Source organism: Aptenodytes patagonicus, chromosome 18 (assembly GCF_965638725.1).
Source record: "Aptenodytes patagonicus chromosome 18, bAptPat1.pri.cur, whole genome shotgun sequence".
NCBI lineage: Eukaryota > Metazoa > Chordata > Aves > Sphenisciformes > Spheniscidae > Aptenodytes > Aptenodytes patagonicus.
The window spans coordinates 1,208,662-1,226,062 of record NC_134966.1 but is presented as its reverse complement, the minus strand read 5'-3'; the positions used below and the strand labels follow the sequence as shown (position 1 = coordinate 1,226,062).

General features: G+C 54.0%; 1 protein-coding gene across 2 annotated transcripts; it reads left to right on the top strand.

The window, feature by feature from the left end:
- The first annotated feature begins 704 nt into the window (after positions 1 to 704).
- ENTPD8 (ectonucleoside triphosphate diphosphohydrolase 8) lies at positions 705 to 17,185 on the top strand. Of its 2 annotated transcripts, none has more exons than XM_076355662.1 (10): positions 705 to 735; positions 9,889 to 10,020; positions 11,065 to 11,182; positions 12,518 to 12,668; positions 13,216 to 13,375; positions 13,908 to 14,138; positions 14,960 to 15,223; positions 15,638 to 15,748; positions 15,904 to 16,038; positions 16,693 to 17,185. In XM_076355662.1, exons 2-10 carry the CDS (start codon positions 9,901 to 9,903, stop codon positions 16,882 to 16,884), a joined length of 1,482 nt encoding a protein of 493 aa, XP_076211777.1. In that variant the 5' UTR covers positions 705 to 735; positions 9,889 to 9,900; the 3' UTR covers positions 16,885 to 17,185. The 2 variants fall into 2 exon arrangements, with proteins under 2 accessions (XP_076211777.1, XP_076211778.1); XM_076355663.1 differs by having other exon boundaries at positions 726 to 796.
- Positions 17,186 to 17,401: the final 216 nt, after the last annotated feature.

The window sequence follows — 17,401 nt, the reverse complement described above, 5'->3', positions numbered from 1 at the left end:
ACTGGGGCAGCACCCCGGCCTGCCTGCACCTCTGCCTGCACCGCCCCAGGGGGATGGGACCCTAGCCACCAGGACAGGTCGCTGGCCATGGGGACAGATGTGTCCCTGACTGTGGGGACACGTCCCTGGCTGTGGGGACAGACAGGATCCTGGCCATGGGGATGGGTCCCTGGCCATGGGGACAGGTCTCCACCTGCCAGGTCCCTCCTGTTTCTGTCCTGGGCCCCTCTGCCAGCCCGTCTCTGCCAGCAATGGGGCAGCGTGTGGTACAACAGAGCCAGGTGACAGCAGGCGTGCGGGGTGCCAGGCTTGGCCCATGCTTTACCTTGCAGTGTGTTTATGCAGCAGGTCTGGGGCAGGGATGTCTGTGGGACTCCCAGACCTCAGCCGCTGCCTTCGTCCCGGGGCGAGCCCACTTGCAGGCTCCCCGAGGGGCAGAGGTGCAGGCTGGGCTTGTCGTGAGCTTCACGGGGAGCTGCCCGCTCCTGAGCCCCCGCCAGGCAGTGCAGGCACCCACACCACCGCCGTGGGTGGAGGTCTCTCCAGGCAGACCTGCTCCTCCAGCAGCGAAGTGGTTAACGCCAGATGTTATTTCCACCCCGGCTCTCCAGCCTCAGCCCCGCTGCCTCCGGGACAAGTGCTCTCCTGGGCAGGTTGCTGGTCCGGGGCCAAGGGGAGGGCCATACAGGGGACTCGGGGCAGCCTTTGTTCCAGGAGCGGAGCTCCGCGCTCCAGGTACACGCTGATACCGGGGCAAGCGCGGCGGTGCCGGGGGCAGCAGCCGGGAGCAGCCCGGGTGAGCCGCGGGCAGGGGAGGGGGCCGGGGTGCCCCTCGGTGGAGCTGTGCTCGGAGGGGCGGCGGGTGGGCTCCGACCCGGGTGCGCCCTGGCCAGCGGCAGAGCCGGGTGCTGGGGATAAACACGCTCCACGGGCTGGAGGGGCGGGAGGGAGAGGTCTGGGGCTCGCTGCACGAGGTGCCGATGGGGGGGCAGAGGGGCACGGAGGGGACATGGACGGGGCATGGAGGGCACTGCTGAGCTTCAGTGCTGGTGGGAGAGATGGGAGGCAGGGGACTGCTCTGCCTGGCAAAGATGGTCCCGGCACGCACGTTCACCCTCTTATAATCCTAAGAGCCCTTTTGACTTTCAGATCCCAAATGTGCAAGGTGGGGAAGTCAGCTTCCCGTTTTCCTGAGAATCAGTTTAGATCCAGCAATGCTTCTGAGCCTTTCCTCCTGAATGTTGAGACCTTGCTCCCTCTGCGTGAGGGACGCTGCGTGGTGAGGGATGTCCCGTGGGTGTTTGTAGAGCGCTTTGGTGTGCCCAGTTGTACACAAACAAGTGCAGCAACGACCCAAGCGCTGTGCACAGCTGTGAACTTTCCACACATTGAAGTGGACGGGCATTGCTCCTTGTGGCGCCGTGCAGCAATGTGCCTCTTCTTTAGCTCTGGAGACATCACCACCACCTTCCCATCCCTGCTGCTCAACTGAACCTGCCACATACAGTAGCGGGTATCAGTGCCAGCCAGCCCCCAGGTGCCAGTGAAAGGCTGGGCAGATTGATCAGCTTCTCACACGCCTCTCGCCTTGTTTTCCACCCACTGGGCTCCCTCCCCATGCCCTGCTCTCCTCCCTGGGCCTCGCTGGCTCTGTGCTGCCTTCGGATGTTGCCTCCTGCCCAGTCAAAATGGAAATTAGTCCCTACCAGAGCAGGTGGAGTTCATTTCCCACCCGCTGCTGCATGCAGGACAGTGCAATTCATCACCATTTCGTATCTTTCCATCACACAGTGCCTGGGACAGAATTTTCCAGGGTGTGGGCTGGGGACCTTTGCCACTGCTGTGTTACCTGGAGCCTTGGGAATCACATCCCAATGACACAGTTGTATCTGGGCAAACTCTAGCAAGGCTGATAGGACTGGAGATGTGACGATACAGGAATTCATTGACTGCTTCCATATGTTCTCCTCTGGCCATAGCCACCGTACAGGGGAGGGCTCCTGGCTGTAGGACAAGGTCTCATAAGGGTTTCCTGGGGTCCCATGGCTTGCAGCCTAACGCCGTGGACGGAGGTCAACCTGGCTCCCTGCAGGCACACTGCCTGTGCGGCCGGTGGCATAGAGCAGGGCAGTGCAGGAGGAGGAGGGAGAGCTGTGCGTGTAGAAAACCACATCTGAACTGGCCGGGGGTGCTGAGCACATGGACGTGTCAGCTGCCATGTGCTGAGGCCGTTGCAGGGAACCAGACCCTTTGGCTTTGCTTCTCCGCTGCAGTTTCTTACTGATGCCTCAGGGCTGACTCTGCCAGGAGCTGAGCTCCGGCTGGACGAGTGGGAGGTGCAGGACCTCCTCCATTCCCTGCTGGCCTTGCCTGCCCGTGCAACGCTATCACTGTCAGCATGCCAGCTTGGCTACGGCGCTGTGTGTACCCAGAGCAGTGGGAGCTTTCTGCCTCTGCCCTTCTGCCTGCCCTTGGGACTGCAAGAGAGGCTTGGGTATTGCTTGCAGGCAAGGACACCATCCCTGTATGTCTGCCTAGCTGCTGTGGCATCACCAGGAGCCGAGGAGAGCTGGGCCAGGCAGGAGACACGTGGCTGGAGATGCTGTTCCCTTGCCTGGAGCAGAGAGGACCCTCTCAAGGGCAGTGTGGGATTGTTGGGCAACAGATGTGACCTGATGGTTCCAAGTCTCGTGGGATGGGTTTTGTGAGGTTGCGGGGTACAACGGCAGCATGTGGGTGCCAGAGGGATGCAGCTCTGCATCCACCCCTGGAGGGGATGGCCACACTTGGAACCTGCCAGGGCATGGTCCTGCTCCCAGTCTGGGACTCCTGTTAGCCACTGCCGTGCTTGCCCCAGTGATGCTGCTGGGAAGGGAGATGCTGACCTGCCACCCAGCCGGTAGTTGGAGCAAGGCGGAGGGATGGGGTCCAGGCTGTGTGCAGAGAGGTGCCTGAAGGGCTACTGTGGGGGTGAAAAGCGGCACAGACTCCGGCAGACACGGCAACCAAAGACCTTTATTGCTCTTTGTTAGCATCTTTTATAGCAAGCAGAAGTACACACGCGCTACCTGCAGCTTGCAGATAGGTTACAGCCTTGTGTTCACGCGCATCTATGCTCTAGCAGATTGGCCCGTTCTTTCTGATCATGCGAAATGCCTTCATGGTCTTTATCTTGTTTTTCTCCTTCTAGCTGCACATTCCTTTCTCCGTTGTTTTCTGCTTAAGTGCCTTGTCATGCCAGGTGGTGCAGTGTTTGCTCATTAAAATCAAACTCAGGAATGTCCATTAGTGAGATTCCCATCCCCACATCTCCCCCTTTTTGTTTTACTAGAAACACTGCTGAAACAGATCTTTCAATCATTTTTCGCATACCTTGTAACAGACATGGCACACAAACCAGGATGCAAAGGAACATTACTAAGCATAGCCCTCCTAGCTTGGCTAGTCCTTTTAACCAGCCACTTAGACCCCATTTCCCAAATAATTTATCCAACCAGTCCCAGGGGTCTTCCACTCTTAGCTTCTGTACTCCTTCCTTCAACATCTGAATGCTGCGGTGAATTGATTCCGAATGATCAGATAGGTTCATACAACACATTCCCTCCAACTCTTCACACCCATGGCCTTGCGCTAAAAGCAAAAAATCTATCGCTGCTCTATTTTGCAAAGTAGCATGTCGTATAGAATCTACATCCATTAGTAATCCCGTTAGTGCTTCAGAGGTTGCATTTGATTGTTTCGCTAGCCAACATCCTAATTTATTTAATGTGACCAAACTCTTTGCTGCTGTGACACCTGGAGCCAAGATTGCAACCGCAGCTATAGTGTTCCGGTTCCATAGGTCGACAGCATCATCACATTGTGAAGTGTAGGCATGTGCTCTGCGCTTACCGCGCGTCTTAGGGGTGCTCCTCCTGTGGTCTAGGATCATAGATGTGTTTGGCATTAGTAGAGTTAATCTTCCCAACGAACACGGCCCACCTTTAATATGAGAGGGAATGCCAGGCCAGGCTCAGGAAACATTGGCCCCTGAATAATTGAAATACAAACACCAATCCATTTTTATGGACCCTAATAGCTCGAGTTCCTGAGGTTCTATTGGCAAGTGATTAAGATGTGGCAGGCATCCATCCCAATTGTCAGTGGCGTGTCGTCCCCCCCCGCAGGCCTCCTTGAAAGGACTAATCAGGCCCAAGTCCCAATTATCTAAAGGAAGCCCCACTAGGCAGGTAGAAAAGGGGTTCCGGGGGAAGATATCGACAGGCAGATGGAATCCTGTCCTGTCTGATTGGCCAGAGTTACCCAAACATTTTCCTTCGGCTGTGAGGGTGCCCATAACGCAGCAACCGCACACAGTGATACTAGCCACAAGACACCCCCCCATACTGGCGTCATGGTTTACGTTCTCTTTTTGTTCCGTTTCCACCCAAGTCGTTTGTCACACTGTCGTTTGGTACTTTCCCAGTCCGTTTCCCACACAGTCCACAGCTGGGGGACACAATGTGATCTCCCACACACTAGCTGTAGATTCTGTGGTTCGGCGTTCCCGGTGGTATTCCCTTTACACCTTGTGCACCTTCCCGCCCGGAACTGAGAGTGACAATACCGGTTTCTTTCGCAATTATCACATTTGCACAAAGTCCATGCGTGATGTGTTGATCCAGGACACTGGAGGCAGGGAATTCCTGTCACCTCTCGATTATCCAGTTGCCTGTTCTCTGCCGCCTGGTGTTCCCAGTCCACGGCTAATGGCAACCCACTTGGTCCCCTATATACCCCGGCACGGCCTGGCCCACTAGGTGGTTCCCCGAATATCGAATGAGATATTTTGTGTAAGTCCCAGTAATCTACTTCAAACCGTTGATGCATCCGTGGGCTCCTTGGGCTCCTTGTCCAGATACGGTCGAACGCAGCGGGCAGGTATCCACCGGGGTCCACGATCTGTGGAAACACAAGCATATCCTCTCCCCCATGTTATAAGATCATAAGGGCCTTCCCACTGGCTATTTTCCAATGACTTGACCCACACCCGAGCCCTTTCTCCTGCTGGAGAAGCCGAGTTACAAGATGTAAAGTGTCTCGCTATTACCGTGTTAGGGCTGCCAACTGCTGTCCTGTCTTCCCTTATTGTAAGATGATTTAACACATATATTGCTTAATGGAGGCGGGCTTGTGGTGATTACCCTAGCATTCCCCCTTTTTGTTTTTGTAGTAGCTGCTTGAGAGTGAGATGAGCCCGCTCAACGATACCCTGGCTCTGAGGGGAATAAGGGATACCAGTGATATGTCGAATGCCCCATTGTGCCAAAAAGGCCTGCGTTTTTGCGCTTATGTACCCGGGCCCATTGTCCGTTTTGATCTGGTGTGGAACCCCCAGAGCAGCAAAGGCCCCTTTCCAGTGCCGTAAAATATCTTTGCTTTTTTCTCCGGTCTCTGCGGTCGCCCATAGAGCTCCGGAGAACGTATCGATGGAAACATGCACATATTTTTGTTTGCCAAATTCTCCGATATGAGTAACATCGGATTACCAAATCTGTAGGGCCTTTTCTCCTCGGGGATTTACCCCTGTTTGGGGTATGGGAACTAATTGCTGACAGTCAGGACACATTTGTACGATACTTCGTGCCGTGTCCCAAGTCAACCCAAATTGTCGACGCAGCATTCGGGCAGATTGATGGAAAAACTCGTGCGACAATCGGGCTTGTGTAGAAATGTCTGGTACAGGGACTGTCCATACGGGGGCAGCGAGACGATCAGCTCGCGCATTCCCTTCTGATATAAACCCTGGGAGGGAGGTATGACTCCTCACGTGGAGCACGTAATACGGGTTTACGCGGCGATTCAACAAGTCCCATACCTGTTTGAACACTAAAAACACTGGTTCGTTATCAACTTCTTTGAGCCAAGCCTTTTCCAAGCGCCTGACAACGTTGGCGACGTACTGAGAATCAGTAACCAAATTTAATGGCATCTCCCATTGGCGAAAGACCTGAATTACTGCGTATATTTCCACCAGCTGAGGACTTCCTACAACATGGTGAACTTGATGTTTCCATTCCCCTTTTTCACACCACACTATAACTGCCTTACCTGTTCGTCCTGATCCATCGGTGAATAAGGTGGGTCCTTCGACAGGTACCTCCTTACTCAACGATTCAGGAATTATACTAATTTCCTCATTAAGGGAGAATAATTTGTGAGATGGATAGTGAATTAGAATTTGTCCCTTAAAGTTTTCCAGCGCTATCTGTAGTTCTAGGCTATTAGCCTCACACCAATTAAGGTGGTCTTTAGTCAGTGGGAGATAAATTGTTTTAAGATCTGTGCCCGTTAATTCCAAACATCGCGCGCGTCCCTTTCGCACAAGCATCGAAAACATTTCCACCCTTGTCACTATCATTTTTGGTGCTTGATGCGGCAGGAATACCCATTCAATGATGGCTAAGGGATCCTGGGTACCCTTGGTGTCCCATTGGCCTAAGAGGCCCACTGCTTGTCGGGACTGATTTAGGACATACAAGTTAACTCCCAATCCTTCAATTACGCGTTGTGCTTGCCTTTCGGTAAGCGCCTGTGATATTTTTTGTAGTGCTTGTTTGGCCTCTGTCGTTAATTCTCGTGGAGATGTCAACTCAGGATTACCCTTTAACAACTTGAACAGTGGGTTTAACATGTCATTATCTATTCCCAGCAATGGGCGTACCCAATTGATAGTCCCTACTAGTTTTTGCAAGTCATTCAGTGTTTTAATGTTAGATTGCAAGGTTATGGGTTGGGGCTGTATCGTATGTTCTAAAATCTTCCACCCCAAGTACTTCCACGGGGCTTGCACTTGCACCTTTTCAGGAGCTTATTTGCAAGCCGTATGTCTTTAACCCCTGCAACATATCTTTCATAACTGTGATGAGTTCCTTTGGGTCTCGTCCGGCAATTAAAATATCATCCATGTAGTGATAACAAATTAAGTCAGGATATTTGTTTCTTATGGGCGACAACACACGTGCAGCATACATTTGACATATTGTGGGACTGTTTTTCATGCGCTGGGGCAACACCGTCCAATGATATCGCAACCTAGGCCCTTGATGGTTTACAACTGGGAGAGAGAAGGCAAATCTGGGAGCATCTTCCGGCGCTAAGGGAATCGTGAAAAAGCAGTCTTTCAAATCGATAATCACAATGTCCCATTGACGAGGTATCAATGTCGGTGAAGGCATACCTGGTTGCAATGTCCCCATATCTTGAATCACGGCATTTACTTGCCGTAAATCATGTAGAAGTCTCCATTTGCCACTTTTCTTTTTTATAACAAACACTGGGGTGTTCCAGGCGCTGGTGGTGGGAACCAGATGTCCTTGACTCACTTGCTCATCCACTAATGTTCGCAACGCGTCGGCCTTTTCCTGTGATAGGGGCCACTGATCCACCCACACTGGCTGATCGGTGAGCCATGTGAGTCGAACGGTGGGCCGAGCGCCAGTGACCCCCGCTAAAAATGTTGATGCGGATCAGCAGTGCCAATCACTAGTCCCCAAGTGCTCAAGACATCTCGTCCCCACAGGTTTAACGGCGCAGGAACCACAAAAGGTCGAAGAGTTGCAACCTGTCCTTCTGGGCTTACAATCTGTATTAAGTTGGCACTCTGCCTGGACGTCGACAGGCCTCCGATTCCCACTAGCCCCGTGTTGACCGGGATGGTTTCCCATGATCCAGGCCACTTTGCAGTACTGATGATAGTAACGTCTGCCCCTGTATCTATCATTCCCTTCACTACCGGTTGTTCCGGTTTGCTGCCTTTATTCTTTAGAGTGCAGGTCAAAGTGGGCTGAGTTCTTTGGACAAGCTGAGTCCAAAAAATATTTGGTTCACCTGTGGACCCAAATCCACCAGCCCCCCGGGAAATAGGATCCCGATTACGAACCATACTCTTAAAAGGAACTAGCTGTGCAATCCTACTTCCAGCTGGAATAAACACTGGAGGAGAGGGGGTCCATAGCAGTGCTTGCAGCTGTCCCGTATAATCAGAGTCGATAACCCCAGGTAACACAAACAAACCCTGCATAGTAGCACTGGACCTCCCCACCAATAGGGCACTCAGCCCCTGGCCAAGGGGGCCTCTCACATTGAGGGGCACCCTGTGCACAGTCTGATCGTTTATAGAGAGATTGGTGGCTGTGGAGACATCCACTCCGGCACTGCCGATGGTTCTGGCCTTGAGGTGATCCAGGCCTGCTGAGACAGCGGTCTCATGGGGTTTTGGGGTTGGGGATTTTGGGGTGGCATTTGTGTCGGTGCGCGCCCCCACCTCGCGCTCGACTTCCCGTTTCCCGACAAGGGTCGACCGCGGAGATCGTACTTTGACCGGCATTGATTAACATAGTACCTCCCCTTGCGGCAGCGCGGGCAAATACCAGGGGGCTGCTGAATTCCTTCTGATCCTCCCTTCTGTACAGGATTCTCAGGACATTGCCGTTTAAAATGCCCCGAGTTTCCACAGCGGAGACACGCTTTGTTACCGGGACGCAAGGCAGCGGCTAAATAGGCTGCAAAAACCTCATTCTTATGTGTAATTGAACCCACACGATTGCACGCGTCAAGCATGTCTATTATGGTCGGATTTCGCAATGTCTATAAGACTTTTACAGTCCTCATTGGCATTCTCTATAGCCCATTTCATAAGCAATGCCTCTTTGGCTTCAGGATTTTGTATTTGTTTTTGAATAGCTTCTTGGAGCTTGTCGATAAAATCCATATAAGGTTCGTTGGTCCCTTGCTTAATGCTAGTAAAGGATTTTACCGGTCGTCCTGTATCAGGGACCTTTACCATTGCTTGAAACGCAAGGTCTGCTGATTGTCTTAAAATTTCAGGCGCCAGCCGTGCCTGCAGTTGCGGCGTATTGACAGGGTCCTCCCCCATTAACTGAGCAAGTCCTGCGCCCCGTTAAAAGCAGTAGCCGAATCAAGGGGAATTCCCTTTCGTTTTAGCCATGAAAGCAATAGGTGGAGGGTATGGTCATCATACTTAACTCCACGCTTTTCTAACAGTTTCTTAATAATACATAGTATAGATTCCTCCTCCTTAGTTAGTTGCGATCCCATTTTAAGTTTCCCAGCTGCTCACCTCTGCTCCGACGAGGCGATGATTCAAAGTTCCGGCTCCAGCTCTTTCCTGAGACTGCTCTGTCTCCCGCTGGCTATGACTCGTTCAGCTGGCTCCCCACCGGTGCTCTGCTCCAGCATTTTCGCCCCACGTTGGGCGCCATTTGTGGGGGTGAAAAGCGGCACGGACTCCGGCAGACACGGCAACCAAAGACCTTTATTGCTCTTTGTTAGCATCTTTTATAGCAAGCAGAAGTACACACGCGCTACCTGCAGCTTGCAGATAGGTTACAGCCTTGTGTTCACGCGCATCTATGCTCTAGCAGATTGGCCCGTTCTTTCTGATCATGCGAAATGCCTTCATGGTCTTTATCTTGTTTTTCTCCTTCCAGCTGCACATTCCTTTCTCCATTGTTTTCTGCTTAAGTGCCTTGTCATGCCAGGTGGTGCAGTGTTTGCTCATTAAAATCAAACTCAGGAATGTCCATTAGTGAGATTCCCATCCCCACAGGCTACGGTTGAGAAGGCAGGGCTGAAAAAGCCAATCTGAAAATCCCCCAGGAGGGAGTGCTCAGAAGGAGAGGGTATCCCATCCCCGAGACTGCCAAGACCCTCCCATAAGAGCAGCCATGCACTGGAGAATGGCTTCAAACCCTTGTTAGGGAAGGGGAAAGTCCCATCGTGACAGGTCCCATATCCATTCTTGAGATTTGCATTTCAAAACTGACCTTGCAAATGCAGAAGTGAGCAAATGCAAATGTGAGCAGGGGGTTGGGGCTGTTCTTGCAGATTGGAGGAGGAATGGCCTACAAAGCCAAGGCCGTTGCAGGTCTCCTGGCAGCCACTTGTGTCTTCAGCATCATTGCCCTCATTCTGAGCGTCGTGAACGTGAAGGACGTGTTTCTGCCTCCCAGCACCAAGGTAGGGTCCTTGGGAGGAGCGCAGCTGCCCACTCTCACTTGGGTGCTGGCTGCCCCGTGGTATAGGATTTACCCCAGGTTTCGGGCAGGCTGTTTGTCACTGAGATGGGAACAAACTCCCGCGCAGGCTGGCATGCCAGGTGGGTCTGGCAGAGTTTCGTCACTGTGACTGGCCCTACAGCACATATAGCCTTTGATCACAGAGCATTGCCAGCTTGTCATGGTTTAACCCCAGTCAGCAACTGAGCACCGCACAGCCGCTCGCTCACACCCCCGCCCCGGTGGGACTGGGGAGAGAATTGGAAGAGCAAAAGCGAGAAAATTCATGGGTTGAGATAAGAACAGTTTAATACTTGAAATAATATAATATAATAATAATAATAATAATAATAATAATAATAATAATAATGTAATGGAAAGTAAAACAACAAGAGAGAAAAACAAAAAAACCCAGGGAAAGGAAAAAAAAAATAAATTGATGCAACTGCTCACCACCTGCTGACCGATGCCCAGCCAGTCCCCGAGCAGCAGCCCCCCCCCGGCCAGCTTCCCCCCAGTTTATGTACTGAGTGTGATGTCCCATGGTATGGAATGTCCCTCTGGCCAGTCTGGGTCAGCTGTCCTGGCTGTGCCCCCTCCCAGCTTCTTGTGCACCTCCTCGCTGGCAGGGCACGGGAAGCTGAAAAGTCCTTGACTTAGTATAAACACTGCTCAGCAACAACTAAAACATCGGTGTGTTATCACATTATTCTCATGCTAAATCCAAAACACAGCACTGTACCAGCTACTAGGAAAAAAATTAACTCTATTCCAGCCAAAACCATGACACAGCTCAAAGGGCTTGTGACGGAGCCTTGTCCCCAACACAGCTGGTAACTGCAATGACACAGGGCTTTCCCTGCTCTGGTGACATTCTTGGTTTGGCCACTTGAGGTTCCCCTGCCCACCAGGAGCTCTGCTGGCTCTCCTGGAGCTCTGCTTGCTCTGCGGTAGGTGAAGCTGGTCTGCAGCCCCTGACACCCCGTGTCCCCTCCACCTCCCCCAGTACGGTCTGGTGTTTGACGCCGGCTCCACGCACACGGCTCTCTACATCTACCGGTGGCCCGCGGACAAGGAGAATGGCACCGGCATCGTCTCCCAGGTGGAGGCCTGCACCGTGTCCGGTGAGTGTGCCGGAACGCGTCCATCCCTCTCCCCTGCCCCTGCTCAGCTGGGGGACACTGGGGCTGGCCAGCCCGGTGCTTGCCAGGGTGGCTGTCCCATACCACCAAGGCGAGTTGGCTGGTTCATGCCAGGCGTGGTAAACTGTAAATGCCCCAAAGGGCATTTATTTATTGAGCATTTATAAATACGCAAAGGGGCATTTATTGCTGTTGGAAAGGTGCTGTCGGGCTTTGGCACAAGGACTGGTCTCTCTAGAGGAAAGGACCAGGCTAGCGAGGGGAGGTAGGGTCAGCGAAATGGTACATGGAGCTGGGCTGGGACTGGCAAAGGCCACCAGAACAGGGCAGAGGTGCCTGGGCAGGGGGTGAGAGGGCTCAGAGCTTGCCTCGACCTCAAATCCAGTCTCTGCGGCAGTGGCGTGGCAGTTACTGGTTAACTGCAAAGGTCTGGCAGAGGGCAAAGTGTAACGGAGAGGGTGTGTGGGCTAATGGCAATAATGGTATGCAAAGCTGAGGGGAAGGCAAATAGCGGTATTTCCATCCCAGAGCCTCTCCCTACCCGCTGCAGGACCATGCTGGCTGCTCAGATGCGGTGCCAGCCTCTAAAAATAGGAACTCAAACAAGCTGTGCAGAGGGCACCTCTGCGTGTGCGTATCGGCTCCACACGCCCTCCCAGCAGAAAAAAGGAGAGCCTGCCCCTTCCCCAGGGACATAAGGAATTGCTCTGTTTGTCGACCGAGTCCTGCGGGACTGGCTGGCCACATTCAGGCAGTTCGGCCTCCCTGGCATTAAGCATGTGCTCACATCACAAGACGCGCACCGCAGCCCTCCCTCCTGCTCCGTCCAGAGCAAGAGCTCGCTGCCTGCTCCTGCAGCGTGCCGTGGCCGTGGCACATGTGCTGCCTCCAGGCAGGCCAGCTCTGAGCACTGCCCTTCCAGGGACGCCCCTGGCAAGGGCATGACTAGCCTGGGTACGTGGGGAAAAACCCCTGGGGACTTTCATAACGTGCGGCTTCCTGTTCCCATGGGGCCTCCTAAAAGCTCTGCAGAAGTCCCTAAACATTACTGTGTTTCTGCCGGTTTTTTTGCACGCGGTTCCTAACTGCTCTTTGGGTCAGCAGTTTCCATTTTGGTATCTGTATGGCACCAAACACAGCAGAGTTTTGGGCTGTGGCTGAGACATCTGGGTATTGCCAAGGAGCTCCACAGAGCTCCCTGGGCCTGGGGAACGGGTGGACGTGTCCCCTGGGGGCTTTCTGGGTGGACATGTCCCTGCTGTCCTGTCCCTCCTGGGTGGCACTGAGCTCGCTCCATCACGGGGTGCCCTCTTGCAGGACCCGGCATCTCCAGCTACGCAGACGACCCGGCTGGGGCTGGAACCAGCCTGAAGCCCTGCCTGGACAAGGCCATGGAGATCGTCCCGGCAGAGCAGCAGCGGGAGACCCCCACCTACCTGGGGGCCACAGCAGGCATGCGGCTGCTGAGGTACTGGCACTGCCCGGAGCCGCGCAGCTCCGACCCCTTCCCCCCCAGGCGTTTCTGCATCGTAGCCGGAGCAGGGGGCTGGGGGCACAGGGGTCTGGGGGCACGGGGGGCTGGGGGCACAGGGGGCTGCTGCCTGGGCAGGCCAAGGTGATGGGCAGAACATCCACGTCTGCAGTCTGCCGGGGTGTCCAAGAGAGCCGCTTGCCGTGCCCACGGGGAAACGCCCCAGCCCACTCCAGCACCAGCCTGGCAGCAGCCCCAGAGGTGGATCAGCCTCCTTTGCCAGACTTGCATTGACCTTCCCGCATGCTCAGGCAGAGCCTGCAGGCAGCATTTTTAGGGAGACTCCCAACACACCAGTTGAGGGATTTGGCGGCTTGCAGGAGCCAGCCTGCAGGCAGGACAGCGATGGACGGGGATGCGCCCTGCCTCTGAGCAGCCCCGCTCCTTTGCAGAAGACAGCAGCCTCTTGCTGTTAGCCCTGCACTGAAAGCTCTCCAGCCATTGCCTCCTCCAGCGTGCGGTATTTATCTCCTTCCCTGGGCAGGGAGCAGAACAGCACTAAGGCCGAGCAGGTCTTTGCCGAGGTTGCCAAGGCCATTGGCGAGTACCCTGTGGACTTCCGCGGAGCTCGGATCCTCACAGGGAACGAGGAGGGCTCCTTCAGCTGGATCACCGTCAACTACCTGCTGGAGACGCTCGTCAAGGTGTGGGCTGGGGGATAGGGCAGAGGGAGGGCAAGCAGTGTATATATCCCTGTTTGAGCTACACCCAGGTTTCTTTTTTCCCAGAGGAGAGAAAAATGTAGTTTTAGGGCACTAGTCACCCAAATAAATGTAGCCTGTGGCTGTGAACTACAGATTCAACTCCACTGATGTGATTAACAGAATCAAGGTTCTTTGTGCCCAGCTCGGCCTGTCCCTGTACTCTCCACTTACATATGGGCTGATTTTGGTATCACAGGGATGCAGCAATACCAGAAACCCAGATGAACGTGTTACTCTTTCCCTCCTCAAAGTCTCTGGATCCCAGCTGATGTGCAGCAGCCAAGGAGCCAGACCTCAGTGCTATATGGAGGTCTATGTGGGTCAAGGAGGACGTAGGCAGAAAGGGGTTAAACAGGGAGACAGGACGTGGAAGGTCCCTCAGAGGCTTCTGAGCCCACAAAACCTTGAGGGAAGGGACAGGGACTGTGACTCCCTGCAGTTCAGACTAACACTTGCCATCTTATGGGGCCAGTTTTCCTTTGCAGAGAAATGGGAACATCCACGGGAAACTGAAGTCCTGGGAGCTCTGGACCTTGGAGGCGCCTCGACACAAATAACCTTCCAGCCTGGAGTGACCATTGAGGACAAGAACACCTCTGTCTTCTTCAGGCTGTACGGCACCAACTACTCGCTCTACACCCACAGCTACCTCTGCTATGGGCAGACGCAGGCCTTGAAGAGGCTGCTGGCAGCTCTCCGCCAGGTACCACAGCCACTGGTCACCAGGATCTGCTCAACCATTTCCCATTGCCATGAAAAATGTCTTCCAGAAATTTTGGGCATGCCTGTGGAAAAAACGTTAAGGAATTGGGAATTTTCACAAATCCAAAAACCTGGGAGAGGCTTAGATTTTGTCTACTGAACCAAAAAATTCTCTCATTTGGGTGGAAGGTGGTGGTGGCTCTCTGCCATGGCTCCCTTCTCCCCAGGTGTAATGGCATTTTTCATTATTTCCCAAGCCCAGCTGTGTCCTTAGGTTCTTCCCTGTCCCCATTCACTCGCCCTTCCTCAACTTCTGCCCAGAGAGAGGATTCCCAACATCCTCTCCTGCACACTGCTGCACCACTAACCAGTGTCCTCCGGTCTCACCTCGGACAGAGCGCATAGCCCAGCGCTGTGGGAGATGGCGATGCTCAGGGAGCATGCAGGCGGGATGAATCTTTGGTCCTTTCTGGTCTAGGGCCTGCCAGATGCAGTGGGGACAGAGCGAATGCCAAGAGCAACAAGCTCTCCGTGCAGGCAGAGAGCACACGCTGCCCTCAGGAGCAGGCTGCCATACCCGCGGGGAGGCACAGGCTGGCCGTGGCATCGCCACCCCAGCACGGCTCAGTGGTGGGGCTGAGAGCAGGACCGGCAAAAGCCGTGGGCAGGTTAATCATGCAAAGGATGGATCCTGCTTCTCCTCAAATCCTCCTAGGGTCTAGATCCTGCTTTTTGGGAATGTCTAAGCACAGGATGGGCTGTGGGGTAGGGTCTCACTGGCATCCCAGGCCAAGCCCTGCTAACGGCTCCTGCTCTCTCCAGGGCAGCCCACTTCCCCAGCGCATATCACACCCCTGCTACCCCAAGGGATACCAGGAGAACATCACCACGGCAGATCTCTATGACAGTCCCTGTGTCCATGCACCGAGCACACCCAGCCCTGCACAAGTCCTCACGGTGACAGGGACAGGTGACCCAGCAGCGTGCAGCACCGCCATCCAGAAACTCTTCAACTTCACCTGTGGGGCCAACAGGACGTGCGGGTTCAACGGGGTTTATCAGCCGCCCGTGAGGGGAAAGTTCTTCGTAAGGCACCTCCGTCCCCGTGGCTGTGGTGGGGGAGGACGGAGGGTGGGAGTCTCCTCTGCCACTGGTTGTGGGAGGGGGTGGGGAAGGAGGGGACAATAGAGCTGGTCCCATCTGCAAACCTCTTCTCCTATGCTGGGAGGTGGCTTCTGCCTCCTGCAACGTCCCAGCCCTCCCTGAGGGAAGCAGGAAGATCCTGTCCCAGGGAGCAAGTCTGAGCTAGCTCAGAGTGCAAGCAGCAGCCCCAGGGCTTGTCCACCAGCTCCAAGACTTTCTGGTAGACCATCAAGTGGGTGCTGGATGCAGAACCCTTGGAATTACATGGGACTTTGTCCCCAGGCAAGAGGGGCCCCTGGGTGGTCTTTTTGGGTGAGGAAGGAGATGTAGTTTTTACCATCTCCCCTTATCCCCCAGGCCTTTGCTGGGTTCTACTACACCTTCCACTTCCTGAACCTGACCAGCCAGCAGTCTCTAAGCGACGTCAACTCCACGGTCCAGACCTTCTGCAAGAAGAACTGGGCAGAGGTGAGAGCCCTGTGAAGGGCAGCAAGGAGCCCTGTGCTTGTCCCATCCCAAATCTCTGCCCAGGAAGCACATGCCCTGCTGTTCCTTGGGCCAGGGAGGGTTTCTGAGCATCCATTTCATTCCCTGTTGCACCGTGTCCCCTGATGGCCCCACAGCTGGTGGAGACCTTCCCGCAGGAGAAAGGGTACCTACACATGTACTGCTCCATGGCAGTTTACATCCTGACGCTGCTGCTTGATGGCTACAAGTTCAATGAGTACACGTGGAGCAACATCCACTTCAGCCAGCAGGTAAACACCATGCGGGGCACGGGGAGCGGGCAGGCAGCTGCAGCTGCAGCCGCATCCTTGCCCTGGCCCGAAGACACGTTCAGGAGCAGCATCCCTGGAATCCCCCGTGCCAGAAATGTGTCCCCATCTCATGGCTGCTACCCAGTGATCCCAGCACAGCTTCACTCTTACCTGCCCCCAAACCTCTGATGCCAGCTTGTTTCTCAGTTACTCTGGTGTGAACTTAAGCTAATTTTAAGGGGGTCAGAGAAGTGCAGAGCAGGATTTGGCCACTCTGGTCTCTGATGTTGGGCAGAATTGACATGAACATCAGAGGGGTGATGGTGGCCCCATGACCCATTTGAACCAGAATATCACCAAATTTAAAGGATCATGGGGGAGGAGGAAAGCTCAGATCCAAAATCATGTGCAGGTCCCAGAGGCACATCTGGACCAGAGCACTCATCCATGTTCAGCTGCCCTTTAGCCCTTGGGAAGGGGGGAGAGGAAAGCTCTCTGTTTAACTGGTGCTGGTAAGATCAGGTTCACCACAGCCAGGTTGTGTGAAATCACAGCTGGGGCAGCTCATGGGAGAGTTGCCCATCAGTCCCTTGCACCAAAGCTACCAGTGCCTGGGAGAGGCACTTTTGGATGATCTCTGCTCTCTCACTTCAGGCAGCAAACACAGACATCGGCTGGACGCTGGGCTTCATGCTGAACTTCACCAACATGATCCCCACGGAGGCTCTGGAACATGTCAAGGGGCACCAGCCCAGTCTGTGGGCAGGTGCCGTCTCTTTCATTGTGCTGGCCATAGTGGCAGGCCTGGTGGCCGTTTTCCTCCAGTGTTTCTGGAAAACTAAGTAGCTCCCAGCCTTCTGACTAGAGGCATCCTGCCCACTAAACCAGGCAGGGAAGTGGTGCAAAAGAAGGTGGAAGGGGGAGAAGAGTGAGGGCATTAGACCCATCTCCATTGCTCAGGAGGTCTCATTGGGTCATCTCTGTAAAGATGTCGAAGTTGACAACGGTGTCTTGAGCTCCCTAAGTACCTCCAAGAGGAAAAGACTCCTTTAATCTGGCTGACAAAAGCTGACTGAGACTTGGTGGCTAGATGAAGCCAGATAAATTCGAACTAGAAATAAAATCCTTTTGTTTTTCAAATACAAAAGTCAGTAACCAGCCTAGCACAGTTTCCTTGGCACTTCCAGTCCTGCTGGGCTGCTCTCCTGACAGCCGTGGGAGGCAATTGGTGATGGCGAGCAGTGGTGGCCACCTAAACTCTGAGGAGAGGGGTGACCTTATCTGTATCTTGCCCTGTGCAAGATATGCAAGATTTTGTAGGATGTGACAGAATATCTTCCCAAATACACTGTCAGCTGTCTTT